This window comes from Euleptes europaea, chromosome 10 (genome assembly GCF_029931775.1).
Source record: "Euleptes europaea isolate rEulEur1 chromosome 10, rEulEur1.hap1, whole genome shotgun sequence".
Lineage (NCBI taxonomy): Eukaryota > Metazoa > Chordata > Lepidosauria > Squamata > Sphaerodactylidae > Euleptes > Euleptes europaea.
In genome coordinates, this window is record NC_079321.1 from 15,141,779 (window position 1) to 15,156,536 (window position 14,758).

The window sequence follows — 14,758 nt, forward strand, 5'->3', positions numbered from 1 at the left end:
GTCTGTTGTGGGGAGGGGAAGGGAAGGGGATTGTAAGCAGGTTTGAGTCTCCCTTAAGTGGTAGAGAAAATCGGTATATAAAAACGAACTCTTCTTCAAACGTGATGTAGGTAAATGTATTGTTGATGCCTATGCCTATTCCTGCTTCCTTTTCAGATCCCACCTCCTCAGTTCCAAAGACCTAGTCCTTCTATTATTCGTGCCCAGAAGGTGGATATTCTGAGGTGTGAAATTCAAGTGAAGCATGAGTCAGACTACCGGAATGCTCTAGTATCCATCAAAGACCGTGTGAAAGAAATTGAAGGTCCTGACATCAAAGAGAGTCTACAGGATCAGATCCGCCAGTGGTTCATTGAGTGCCGGTGAGGATATAGCAAAAGAACAAAAAAAAAACTTAATTCAGGAATCACAACACTCTTTTAAGTAATTCCTTTGGACCACATATGCTGCTTTAATAGGGAAAACGGTTTGTACAAAAACATCTCCCTCAGAGGACAGATTAGGCAGGGTGCCCCCAACCTTTTTGAGCATCTCTGGGCATCTTTGGAATTCTGACACGGGGGTGGGCGCAACCATAAAATGGCTGCCACGGGAGATGGAGCCAACCACAAAACGGCTGCCACTGGAGGCAGAGCACACACTCACCCAGAGGAAATCCGGGTTCAGAGGAGAAGAGGTATAATTTAAAATATGCACCGGGAGAGAAAATTGAGAGAATAAAACCAAAACTGTGGTGGCAGCTGCTGTAGAAGCAATTTAAGTTTAATCTGCATAGTCAAACAGAAGATTCACCCACTTTCTGAAAACATTTGAAGGGTGCCAGCCTAGACATAGATTTACTTTTTCAGCAACAATTAGGCCAACAAAGCAGGCCTGTTTGAGTTCCCCCTTTCCTTCTGTAATGTCCAGCACAATTTATTTTTCCTGATGTTATTAGACTACGTGTTTCCCTAGTCCTTCACATCATCTGCAGGCATTATGATGTTAGGACACAAGATAATTTGTAGTTAACATGGGGATGAGGCTCTGTCTGGTGTTGCTTCCCCCCCACCTCAGTTGTTCTTTTCAGTGTTTCATTCTTTCCTTAAAGGTTTTGTGTTCTTTTGCAGCAAAAGTACTCTAATTCAGGGGTGCTCAAACATTATAATTTAGAACCTTCCTGAGTAAACGGCAATCCAGTGTTAGTGAAATGCCAACATTAGATGGTACACCTTGGTTTGGTTTCTCTCCAGCATGGAGACAAGAATATCTAAAGGAAAGGATTGGAGCAGGGACACACTTTCATGTTGCAGGGGAAGGCAAGGGTCCCCGGTTCTGCCTCTTTATTTCATTCATATATGGTGTGACTGTGTTATGTGCCGACATGTTGCTTCCAGCTTATAGTGACCCTATGAATGGATGACCTTCAATATATCCTATTGTTAACAGCCATGCTCAGGTCTTGCATACTGAAGGCCATGACTTCTTTTATTGAGTCAATCCAACTCATGTTGGGTCTTCCTCTTTTCCTGCTACCTTCAACTTTTCCTCGCATTGTTGTCTTTTCCAGTGAGTCCTGTCTTTTCATGATGCGAACAAAGTATGAGAGCCTCCATTTAGTCCTTTTAGTTTGTCGGGAGAATTCAGGCTTAATTTGATCTAGAACCCAACTCATTTGTTGTTGTTGGCGTAGTGATTAAGAGTGGCGGACTCTAACCTGGAGAACCAGGTTTGATTCTCCACTCCTACACATGAAGCCTGCTGGGCGACCTTGGGCTAGTCACAGTTATCTCTGAATTCTCTCAGCCCCACCTACCTCACAAGGTGTTTGTTGTGGGGAAGGGAAGGTGAATGTAAGCCACTTTGAGACTCCAGAAAGGTACAGAAAAGTGGGGTGTAAAAGCCAACTCTTCTTCTTTTTTGTTTTTTTGTTTTTGGCGGTCCATGGTACCTGTAAAACTCTCCTCCAAAACCACATGAATGACTCAGTTTTCTTCCTGTCAGCTTTCCCCACTGTCCAACTTTGACATCCATATATAATAATGGGGAATAGCATAGTATAAATTATGTTGATCTTGGCCTCTAGCAACATGTCCTTACAATTAAGGATCTTTTCTAGTTCCTTCATGGCTGCCCTTCCAAGTCTCAATATCCTTCTGATTTCTTGGTTGCAGCCTCCCTTTTGGTTGATGATTGAATGGTGTGATTAGAGAACCACTAATTGAACAGCAACATACTACAACTATTTCATTACATCATTTCTAGTCTGCGTTTCTCACGAATACTCAATACAGATTACAGCTGAAAACAATGCAGGAAGAACATTATGATACATCTGACAAATAAATTACAGAACAACATGCTAAAACACAGTTAATACAAAACATAATAGGATTACAAGATTGGAGAACAATGCAATGAAACATTATACTGCATACAGTAAACAGTGTAGTGAAGCTGGTTTACAGAATTAGAGAGGAATGCAATAAAAGCAGCATAACATGTACAACAAAGACTGTCTTGAGTTCTTCAGACATTAACTACAACCTTATTCATTTTATAAAAAATTCCTTTCAGAACAATTTCGTTTTACGCATTCTGTGGAATGATAGGACAAATATTAAAGGCAGGATGAACCATAGGAAGGGAAGAGTCAATTACTGTTCTTTTAGTGCACAACAAAGTAGACATTCAACAGGTGCAGTGCCATCACTGCAAAAAGCCTTGTCTCTACTTTGCAGCCAGGAGCAGGGCTTGCAAGGAAGAACTTAAGTGGAGATAACGGCTGGTCCCGCTCTACTCCTCTGGTAGAGATGGTAGTGTTGTTGATGACTGGGAGAGATAGTTGCTCTTGTCTCTGTATGGGAGCATGATGCTAGATCCTGTTAGCCAGATGAAAGGGTAACAGATGCCCTTGCCCCAGGGCATCAGCACCTTACATTCCCACATGAGTGCCATTCTCCTGCTGCTCTGGCACCAGGAACCTTGTTCCAGAAAGTATTTCGGGCAGGCATTATGGTCAACACCAAAATCTGTGCAAAAATGGATCACCTCTTCACTCTGAGCACTGAAGCCATGAGAGTTTTGTTGTGCACTAAAAGAACAGTAATTGACTCTTCCCTTCCTATGGTTCATCCTGCCTTTAATACCACACATTTCAGATCCCAGATTCTGAACTACAGACTGGCAGTGCATGCACTGAGAAGTCCTGAATCCAGTCTCTAGGAACAGTGCCCAGGTCACTGCAGACGAGGAGCTCAATTTAGGTACGGAGGTAGGGCCTAACTGGGTCTCATGACCAGCTCCAAACCACTCTTGCTGTTTATGATCCTCTACTGCACTGGAAACAAAAGTATGCCCTACTAGAATGTGTGCCCTACTAGAATGTGACCACAGCCCCCCCCCCAAATGGTGATACTGGGCTGTCGCCAAGACAGCATAATGTAGTGGTTAAGAGGGGTGGTTTGGAGCGGTGGACTCTGATCTGGAGAACCCGGTTTGATTCCCTGCTCCTCCACAAGAGCGGCAGAGGCTAATCTGGTGAACCAGGTTGGTTTCCCCACTCCTACACACGAAGCCAGCTGGGTGACCTTGGGCTAGTCACAGCTCTCTCAGCCCCACCTACCTCACAGGGTGTCTGTTGTGGGTAGGGGAAGGGGATAGTAAGCTGGTTTGAGTCTCCCTTAAGTGGTAGAGAAAGTCGGCATATGAAAACCAACTCTTCTTCTCTTTGACTGTGGTTCCTCCTCAGCGAAATGAATGAAATTGAAACACTCTGCTGTTTCCAAAATATTGGTATCACAGCCCTACACCAAGATGTTATTGGCCATACAAACATAAGAGTAGAATTTCCTTGTCTTCTTTGGATGAAATAGAACAGCAATTCTATCTGGGCCCCCTTCCTGCAAGAGTGATGAGATACTGAGGGAGTCCTATGTTGTGCAGAGGTGACTGCTGAAGAAATGGGGAGCAAAGGCCCTCAGCAGTATTACTACAGCAAGGAACTATTCACACAGTGGACAACCAGGTTGCCATAGTATTTAAGTCCTTTCGGCAGCTGCCTTTTGCTCTGCTTGTGCTGTCACGGTTAGAAGTACAGAGTTAATCTGGCTGTTTTACTTGTTTTATGGTTCAACTAGCAGTCTCCCAGAAGTCTGTGGAAACTGTACCTCAAAACCTGACATGCCTTGTTTTCAAAAGTTGCCCAATTTGACATTTTAATATTAATTTAGAAGAAGAAGAAGAAAAAAAAGAATTGGTTTTTATATGCTGACTTTCTCTGCCGCTTAAGGAAGAATCAAATAGGCTTACAATCACCTTCCCTCCCCACAACAGACACCTTGTGAGGTAGGTGGGGCAAGGTCACCCAGCTGGCCTCGTGTGTAGGAGTGGGGAAACAAATCCAGTTCACCAGATTATCCTCTGCCGCTCATGTGGAGGAGTGGGGAATCAAACCCGATTCTCCAGATCAGACTCCACCACTCCAAACCACCGCTCTTAAACACTACACCACGCTGGCTCCCATATAATATACAGTAATAAAATATATTAATATTTTAATATTTGGCATATAATGTAGGAAGCGTGCTTCTCCAAATTAATTGTGTTTTCGCTGCATGTACATAGCTGGCCAATACCTCTTTTCATGCTAAAAGTCAACAACACAAAATGCAGAGAGTCAGAATAGCATTAAGAACAATTCTGCACATGCTATGAGTGTGCTGATTTTAAACATCAAAGAAATATTCTGAGTATAAATAGCAGCGATGATTGCAATTCATTCTTCAAGGTAGGGCAGCCTTCATCAATCCTGAATAGTATTTTTAGGTTTATTATACTTCAGCTTAGTATTATTAAAATGGCCACATTATGCTTAAGATGTTTTAAAGTTCTGTAGAATTTCAGAATCCTGATGTTTCTGGCGAGAGATGTGGGTTTTCATTGAACATAGGGCCTTTGGGAAACACAGTGTGCCATAAAGGCCGCAACATGTCTTGTGGCCTCTGGCTAGTACACTTGAGTCCGGCTTTTGTGAAGGTTCATTTGTGTGATTCTAAAGTGCCTCAGGGAATTGTGCATTGGCATTGCTGACCTCATAACAGAAGAGCTAAGTAACAGTAACTTTCATGTGCAACATTGTGCATTGTTCTGGACAGCAATGTACACCTGAACACATGAAGCTGCCTTGTACTAAATCTGCCTTGTACTTGGTCCATCGTCGTCAGTATTGTCTACTCAGACCGGCAGCGGCTGTCCAGGGTCTCAGGCAGAGGTCTTTGATATCACCTACTTGCCTAGTCCCTTTAACTGGAGATGCCAGGGATTGAACCTGGGACTTTCTGCCTGCCAAGAAGATGCTCTACCACTGAGCCAGGCCCCTCCTTTGATACCCTGAGCCCTTCTGCCTGCTCTAGTCACGGCCCCTTCCCTAATGTAGGAGGTTTCTAGAGGGAGAAGAGATAAATGTCCTTTCACAGTAGATTTACAGCCCAATCCTGAGAGCCTACTAGCCACAGTGTGGCTACGCTGATGTGGCTTCATCATGGCAGAGGAGCTGCTGCTTGGTTCCCTATGAGGGGACAACATGCTCCCCCCACCACATGAAAAAGAAGCTGGTTTTTATATCCCAGCTTTCTCTACCACTAAAGGAAGAATCAAACCGGCTTACAATCCCTTCCCCTCTCCATAACAGACACCCTGTGAAGTAGTTGGGGCTGAGAGCTCTGTGAGAGCTGTGACTAGCCCAAGGTCACCCAGCTGGCTTCGTGTGTAGGAATGGGGAAACATATCCAGTTCACAAGATTAGTGTTCTCCGCTCACGCGGAGGAGTGGGGAATCAAACCTGGTTCTCTGGATCAGAGTACACTGCTCCAAACCACCGTTCTTAACCATGACACCACGCTGGCTCATGTGAGGCTTAGGGCACACAGCTGATGTGCTGGAGCCCCTGGCAACCCAAGCAACACCCATCAGTCAGGGAACAGAGCCCAATAACATCCCTGTGAATGGCATGCAGAGGCACAGCCAGTCCCCCCAGAGGCCATGGCCCCCAGATGTCACCCCCCCACACACAGAAGACAGAGAGGAAAGACCCACCAAAAGCGGGAGCCCTGGGGTCAACACGTTCCAGGATGTGTGCTAAAGTTCCAGCCTTTTGCCAAGCTCCCTTTTGCCATACAGCAGTACTGAAGACACCAGAGCGGCAAGCTGCAGCCCTAACATCACCACCAGTCAGTCTTATTTGAGCTGTGCAGAGAATATCACCAAGACTGCCAATGGCCCAGCAGAAAAGCACTGGGGCAACATGTCATTTCCTGCGGAGTGACTGGCAGGCTGCCCAAGTCTGCCCAGCCCAGTTCAGCATCAGCTGTCAGCCTGAAAGCAGAAAGCAGCCCTGTCAAGCGGGATGCCATGACAGCTTTGCCATCCAGGAAAGACAGAAGGCCGTTTCCAGCAGTTTGCAGCTGCTGAGGGATGATTGGTTACTGATGGCTATATGTTGGAGGTCATTTCCATGAAGTGTACCCTGGAACCTGACACCGGGTAGCAGGTCTGTCAGCTTATTCTGGAGACGGGCCATTACAACTGTGCTGGTGGAACCGAGTCCAGTCCAGAGACTGAAGATCACTGGAGGATCTTCCGACCATAGTTCATCTTCAAAGCCCCCTTTCAGCTTTATTGCTCTGTAACCTACTAGGGATGGCTTTTGTCCAGCTGGGATGTAATCCCTTCAGCAAGGTTTCATGTCAGATCCATGCAGCAGCTAGCCACTGCCACCAGGTAGCTCAGCCACGACACATGCAGATGTGAATTCCATTCAGCATTGAGGACATCATACTCTGAGGGGTCTGTGGGGAAAGGAGAAGGTAGAAGCTCTGAATTCTTCAACAGTGTAGTCAGTTCCACTTACATGCAGACTGGCCCGCTTTCTTCGCTTCCCTGAACCATTATCCCCTCCTTCCCCTCTGCCTTACTTCAGAGGAGAGAGGAAAAGTGCCGTGCCTGGTCCATCCTTAAACTGTGGAGGGTCACGTCTTTCAGTTTCCTTCAGTGCTCTAACCTCAGTCTGAGGTCAGAGGGATCCCCTCTCCTTGATGTCACCTTAACTTTAAAAACTCTGCCGGTGACCAAGAGGAGGGGCTTACCCAGTAGTCAGACTGCCCACCTTAGAGCCACCAAGAATGGAAATTTATTGTACGTTTGAGATTTCCCTTTCCTTAGCAAATAAGTCAAATGTCAGAAGGTTTCCCTGAAGGTAGAAAGCTTGAAAACCATAAAATAAAGTATGTTTGCATTTTTCTTGGCAGAAAGAATGACCAAGCATGCTGGCTCACTAAGCAGAAGTGGTGTGGGCTAGGAGGGAAGGAACCTGCTAAATATTAGTAAGATATGGGACGTGTATGTTTTGAGGGTGGGAACATCTAGGGATCCTTTTGCAGACAATTTCCTACTATTTGAGACTTTAAATTCGTTTTCATTTTTTGGTGTGCTTTGATTTTTTGCATAACTCTTTCCATACTGATGATTTTGAAGGTGTGAAACGTTCTATTTCCAAAGAAAGAAAGGGAAGTGTAATTAAGCCCATGTGTAGTTACTCTGTTTTATGGGGTGTTGCTAGATTTATAGGAGGACAGGGACTCCGAACAGCTTCTGTGTAGTGGCAAAAGTTGCCTACTTTAGTGTACACTGGAAATTTATGAGTACTGACGTTAATGGAGGCAGCTTGATGGCTTTGGGGGGGATCAGGCGGAATCCCCCAGATTCATATATTTCCCATACTTGATGAAACAAAGATAAATCTCTGTACCATAAACCTGGAACAATTCAGCCAATTGAGCACCGGCGTTGTGCCACGCCTGTTCAAAGAGATCTCTTCTAACTTTCAAAAGCTAAAGAGCATAATCTCAAAATTTACAAAAGGCTGGTTGGTTTTGCCTTTAGATTATAATACAAAAAATGCTCAAATATCCATTGACATTTTTGTTCCCTCAATTTTAACAAAATAACACTATAGAGTGAATAAGAGTAATAAATGAACACCCTGAAATGGCCTTGGTTGCTCTGGTGGGTGACCTGCACCAGGAGATGGATTTGGGAGAGTGTGATCTGTTAATTCTCCTGGACCTGTCTGTACCATTGATAACATTTTAGATCTTCACGTAGGTCTTTCCCTAGATTTAGTTCTTGAATCTGTGTATAAAGTGCCATCAAGTCGCAGCCGACTTATAGAAACCCGTGGTGGGGTTTTCAAGGCACGTGATTAAGCAGAGGTGGTTTGCCATTGCCTTCCTCTGCAGAGTCTTCCTTGGAGGTCTCCCTTCCAAGTACCGACCCAGTTTAGCTTCCAAGATCTGATGAGATAGGGCTATACTATTCCATAACAGTTTGCTAATGATGGGCTTAGTATCAGAATGGTGAGTTCTCTGCAATTACTTTCCTAATAGATCTGAATTGCACTTCCTTTTTCACTACTGCAACATGCTGAGTGGACATTTTCAGAGATTTATAATATAACTCACACTCCAATCCCTGGATCCCCTTTCAGATTAGTTGTTCCTATTAAGAAAACATAAATGTGATTTTAGAATAATGCAGGTTTATCCGCTGGAATAGGGCAATTAAATCCTAAAGTTGCATATTCCAAGAAGGGGGGACAGGTATATGATGATAGATTGAGCTGGGAAAGGAAGCTGAATCCCAGTCTCAGTTTCCCCATTGGGTAAACTGACAAGTGCCCTTGATGGATTATTACTGGTTTCCTTTGGCAAGATAAACTCCTTTAATTCATACTTTGGCTGTGATTGGTCAAGAGTTAGAGGAAAATTTCAAACCTGCACCTTAAATTCCGGTTGACTCCAGAAAGGAACTCCCCGGCTACAGAAAGTCCATAAATATGTTAGCCTGAGCAGCAGTTCCGTATCAGGACTTGGGAATGAGGAAGACAGGATCCGACAGTCTCTGTCAAGATTCTCAAGTTTTGACCTATTCCCAGGAAGAGGAATGTAGATCCTCCTGTAAGTATAGGATTATCTAGCAAAATACGTTTGTGGTTTTTTTCATAGAGTTTTGCCTGTCTATTAATTGTTCCCAAGTATCTGTGCTTTCTAGGACTTACGTTTATTATACCCATGATCTTTTGATATTTTTGGGAAGAATCTCACCCACATCTCATCATATACTGCTCTGCTTTGCTACACAGAGGGAGCTAGTCCTGATAGACAGTGCCAGCAGAGACACACAGGAACACTGAGGGAAGAAAGGGGTGAGGGAGAAGCTTGTTTCACTCTCGAGAAACATGGCTGTAGATTTCTGGTTTGTAATGGGTCCCAGGCTAGCCTGATCTTGTCAGATCTCAGAAGCTAAGCAGGGTCGGCCCTGGTTAGAATTTAGATCGGCGGCCTCCAAGGTCTACGAGGGTTGTGAAGCAGAGGCAGGTAATGGCAAACCACCTCAGAATGTCTCTTCTTAAAAACCCTATGGGGTCACTGTAAGTCAGATGTGACTTGATGGCACACACACACACACACAATAGGATAAAAAATCAAAAGTATTCCTTTAGCTGGTGGCAGCCCATACCGTGGAAGACTCTCAGGCAGGGGGGGCAGGGTTCTTTCTTGATCCCTGGGGATTGGAAAGTAAGTATTTAAACACCAGACGTATTTGGTCTTAATCAGCTCAGAGAGCGAAGCTGAGCCCCGAGTGGCAGGATAGAGCATGGCAGCAGTGGGTGGCTGAGAACCATGGTGGGTTTGTGACAGTGCTCAGTTGACTTCCCATTATTATAGCATAATTTGTTCCAATGTACATTAGTCAAAACTGAATCTTCTATTATATTGAGCTCTTCTTGAGCTCTTTATCTTCTTGAGCTTTTCACAAGCGTTGTTTTTTTTTATCCTGCGGTCTTTCATTCTTCCGTGTTATCTGGAAACTTCGCCATTACTCTGTTCATTAATGCATCCAGGTGAAACACATGAGGCTGCCTTCTACTGAATCAGACCCTTGGCCCATCAAAGTCAGTATTGTCTACACAGACTGCCAGCGGCTCTCCAGGGTCTCAGGCGGAGGTCTTTCACATCACCTACTTGCCTAGTCTCTTTAACTGGAGATGCTGGGGATTGAACCTGGGACCTTTTGCGTGCCAAGCAGATGCTCTACAAATTGAGCCACAGCCCCTCCCAAATACAAATACCTTGGAAAACATATCTAAAATCGAACATTGGTACCTTTGCCACATTTCTACCAAAATTCCCCTCAGTATTGTATTACATCTCTGAGGAAGTTATTCATCAGGATCACTGAGAAATTGATGGTGTGTTTTCTCCTTCAACCCACTTTCCATCAAACAGAAGAATCTTGGCCTCACAACGACTTCTTGGGCCTGGTTCAGAATGGGACTGAAGAAAGGTGAGGTGGAGGAGCAACAGACTGTAAAATTGCAGAATGCAGGTGGGGAAATCACATTTTTGAATACTCCCATTAAGTAAAAAAAAGAAAATTCCATGCCAGTCAAAAATTAGGAAACCAGGGAGAGAAGTTCTAGTCCAGTTTTCTTCCTGTTGTGCTACTTTTTTAGTCCCAAGAAACTTTTCACTTACAGGGGTTGTCAAAAATACAGTTCCCCATCTGCTCTCTGAAATAGCCGTGAAACCACCTCGTTCTGCTGCATGTGTAAATTGAGCCGCTTGAGAAGACAACTACCGCAAGCAATCATTAGGTTTGCGTGTAGGAAAAACTTCTTTGTGGTTGGGATCAGAATTTTCTTTTGTACTAGCAGTCATTTATTAATACGGCACATGGCCAGTCACATAGAAAAGAATAAAATTATCAACAGTACTATCATCATCCGTATATTAAAAGTCAAAGGGTATTCATTTAAAATAAATATAATGGATGAATACAATACCAGCGTATTTTATTTGCACTTTGTTGTTAATCATATCGGGGGAGATAAACTAGAATGGGTCTCCAAAGGATTAGCCAAGGTTGAGAGTATAAACTATCTACAGTAGTGTATTTCTAACAGAGATGTTAGCTAAGCAGATAAAAATACAGAGCTATTGGCTTTTCCCGCTCCAGGCAAAAGGGGCATCTTGAAGCTTGGGTTTTCCCGCCCTTTGCTCAGGGAGGCAGGACCAAATCTTCTCATTTCCTGTCTCCTGGGCGGGAAAGCCTCTAGCTTCCACTTTTAGTCCTGCCTTTGCGGGGAGAGCAAGCAACTCGCAGAGCTCTGTTGCCTCTTCTTTCTGGTTCGTCTTTTCGTGTTAGTCGTGTCTGTTCTTAGTTCCTGTTGTGCTATCTTCCGTCCTCCGTCCCAGTCTGTCTGTCTCTCTGTCTAAAAAAAAAAAAAAAAAAAAAAAAATTAGTTAGAAATCGCCCGACCCGATCCAAGATGGCGGGCGCGGCGAAGGACGTCCCTAGAGAGGACGACCTATTATCAGTAAAGGACTACGATCAGTCCCTCAAGACTCTGGGGCCTCAGCCCCTGGGGGAATCCTCCGTCAGCCGCCAAGGCGGACTCTCAGAGGACGCCAGCCATGCCGGCCCCTCCTCCTCCCCCTCGAAGAAGAAAGGAAAGGTGGGGGCGAAGCGAAAGCACACAGGCGGCAAGGCTCCCGGCTCAGGCGGCTCCAACAACAAGAGCCGAAAGCAATCGCTGGACCCAAAGCACAGCTCGGGTGTCCAGGCGGCCGCGCCTACCGACTCCTCTTCCTCCTCTCGGTGTGCTGAGCAGTCGGTCCGTTCCAGCCCAGGGAGAAAAACCGGTGCACAGGACGGTAACGTACCAAGCGCCGGGAACTTGCAGGCGGGGGCAACCTGGTTTTCTGTAAGCGATATGGAGGCGATTATTGAGAGAGTCCTGGACCGAACACAGGCTAGACAAAGCGCCCCCATTCTGGCCCCACAAGTCCATCAACACAGGGCACACACATCTCCCTCTAGATCTATGGCTAGCGAACCCTGCTGCAGCCAATCTCGCTCCCTTGCCCCCCTGCACACTAAGGCTGCCCCAAAGGCTTCCAGTGGTGGTGCTCAAGGACATGATGAGGAAGCTGATGATTCCCAATCATATTATTCTGAAGAAGATAGAGAGGAGGGAGAATACAACTCTGACACAGAGATTGATATCTCTCCAGGGGAAGAGCAGCCTAGGCTTTTCTCCCCTGAGGATTACCAATACCTACTCTCTAAGGCACTTGTGGCATTGGAGCTTTCTGATCAGCCATCCACTAAGGCAGATGAGTCTGCTCCTAAGGTCTGGCCAGTAGGCTCTAAGGATTACTTCCCTCAGGGTGCCCCTAAAGCCAAAAGGGTCCCCCTCCCTGAGTACTTTGTAAGGCTCATTAGAGCTGAGTGGGAAAAACCCACTCAAAACAGACAATTCCCATTATCAATCAAAAAGCTGTATGAGATGACTCCACCAGCCATGGAGTTTCTGGCCTTACCAGTAGTAGATGCCCCAGTGGCTTCCCTGCAATCCCCAGATGGTCTATCAGAGGAGGGGGTGGGAACCATAAAGGACCAATTTGACCGTAAAATGGAATTTTTATCCAGAAAAATTCATGAATCCACAGCTCTCACTATTCAAGCCAATGCTACGGCTGCCATCATAGCCCGAGCCTCCATTGCATGGGCAAAAAAGATTTCTCAGCTACTAGCAGGAGCAGACAGAAGAATCACTGATGGCATGGACAGAATAATTTTAGCATCTTCTTTCCTTGCGGACGCAGCCCTGGATGCTCTCACCTTCTCGGCCAGATCCATGTCCTCCAACGCGGCTATCCGTAGGGCGCTTTGGCTCAGAACCTGGCAAGTGGACTCAAAGTTTAAGTCCGTTCCTCTCTCCTACCCTCTTCAAGAAGGGAAACTATTTGGCGAACGTCTTGACAAGATGTTAGCAGAAACCAAGGACAAGAAGCGAGCCATGCCCAAGTCATCCAAAAAAGAACAGAAGGGTTTTTCTCATTCCTTTCGCACATCTCACACCCTTCAACGATTCAGACAAGACCAGAGACGACCTTTCTGGTCTCACAACAACAACCAGCCTTTTCGTAGACAAGGACAGGGCCGTTTCAACAGCCGACCTTACCACTCCCAGTTCAGAGGAGGGGACAAGGCTAGCAAATTCCCTAAGACCAACAAACAGTGACGCCAAAACAATTCCCGTGGGAGGAAGACTCCAACTCTTCTACCCACGGTGGGTGGGCTCCCAGTCGGATGCCTGGGTGTTCCAGCTGATACAGGAGGGCTACAAAATCGAATTCCGCACCCTCCCTCCAGACCGCTTTGTGCCCTCTCCAAGATCCAAATCAGAAGCCAAACATCTCAGAACCATACAAGCAATCAACCATCTTCTTCACATCAGTGCAATAGAAAGAGTCCCTCTCCCGGAGCAGTTCACAGGGGTCTACTCGACCTTCTTCACTGTTCCGAAGAGGAACGGGGACTGGAGGGCTATTCTAGACCTAAAATTTTTAAACAAATATGTCCCCACAAAACATTTCAGGATGGAGACTCTACACTCCATCATAGAGGCTTTAAAACACGGATCTTACATGACATCCATCGACCTTACGGAGGCATACCTCCACGTCCCAATTCACCCTCTACATCGAAAATACCTAAGATTTGCATATCACACAGACCATCTTCAATTCAAAGCCCTCCCATTCGGCTTGGGATCAGCTCCCAGGGTATTCACCAAGGTGCTGGTGACCCTCATAGCAGAGATGCGACGCGAAGGGATGCAGGTCCATCCGTATCTCGACGACTTGCTGGTGTGCGCTCCCTCACTACAACAGTCGCTGTCTCATACCAGAAGAGTCATCAACACCTTGGAAGACCACGGATACCTCGTCAATTACGCAAAAAGTCACCTTCAACCCTCACAGACTCTGCTACACCTAGGTGTAATCATCAACACGGCCAAAGACACCATCATCCTACCCGAGGACAAAGTATCCAAAATATCTCTTCTTGCCAAGCAACTTTCCAAAGCACAGACATCACATCTCCTAACTCTAGCAAGTCTCCAAGGACTCATGATCTCTTACATTCCAGCCGTACCCTGGGCCCGCTTACACGCCAGACCACTTCAGTGGCTTCTCAAACCTCACCAGGCACAGATCACCAAAAAAGTCAACTCGATCATTCCCCTGAATCAAAAGACGAGAACAAGTCTCAGGTGGTGGAGTCACCCACCGAATCTCCGGAGAGGCAAATTGTTCATCTTGCCAGAACCGGTACAGATATTCACCGACGCCTCTCTCCAAGGGTGGGGAGCCACCCTGGAAAAGGAACTGATTCAAGGCATCTGGTCCCGGGAGGAACAAAAGCATCATATCAACCTCCTAGAGCTAAGGGCAGTTTACCTGGCCCTCATCCACTTTCACAGTCGCATCCACTGCCAATTTGTCCTCGTGCGGACGGACAACATAGCAACGAAGGCCCACCTCAACAAGCAAGGCGGGTCCCGGTCATCCATCTTGCATCAAGAAGCGGAAAAGATCCTCAGATGGGCGGAAAAGAACCTTCTCCACATCCAGGCAGAACACATCCAAGGAGTGCAAAATGTGCGAGCAGACTGGCTCAGCCGTCGGACAATAGACGAGGGAGAGTGGTCACTCTGTCATCAAGCCTTCCAACTGATCGACCGCAAGCTGGGTCCGCTTCAGGTGGATCTATTTGCATCACATCAGAATCGACAGCTCCCCAGGTTTTTCTCCCGCTTCTTCCATCCAAGCGCGGAACAGATAGATGCTCTACTAGTCCCATGGCCTCC

The 14,758-nt window shown here is 46.0% G+C and overlaps 1 protein-coding gene across 1 annotated transcript in view; it reads left to right on the plus strand.

Annotated features, from left to right (window-relative positions):
* The window catches only part of IQCA1 (IQ motif containing with AAA domain 1), a 140,142-nt gene that overhangs the window by 43,909 nt on the left and 81,475 nt on the right, over positions 1-14,758 (plus strand). Inside the window, 1 exon segment of the mRNA XM_056856864.1 lies at positions 157-362. Coding sequence (XP_056712842.1) covers positions 157-362 — 206 coding nt within the window.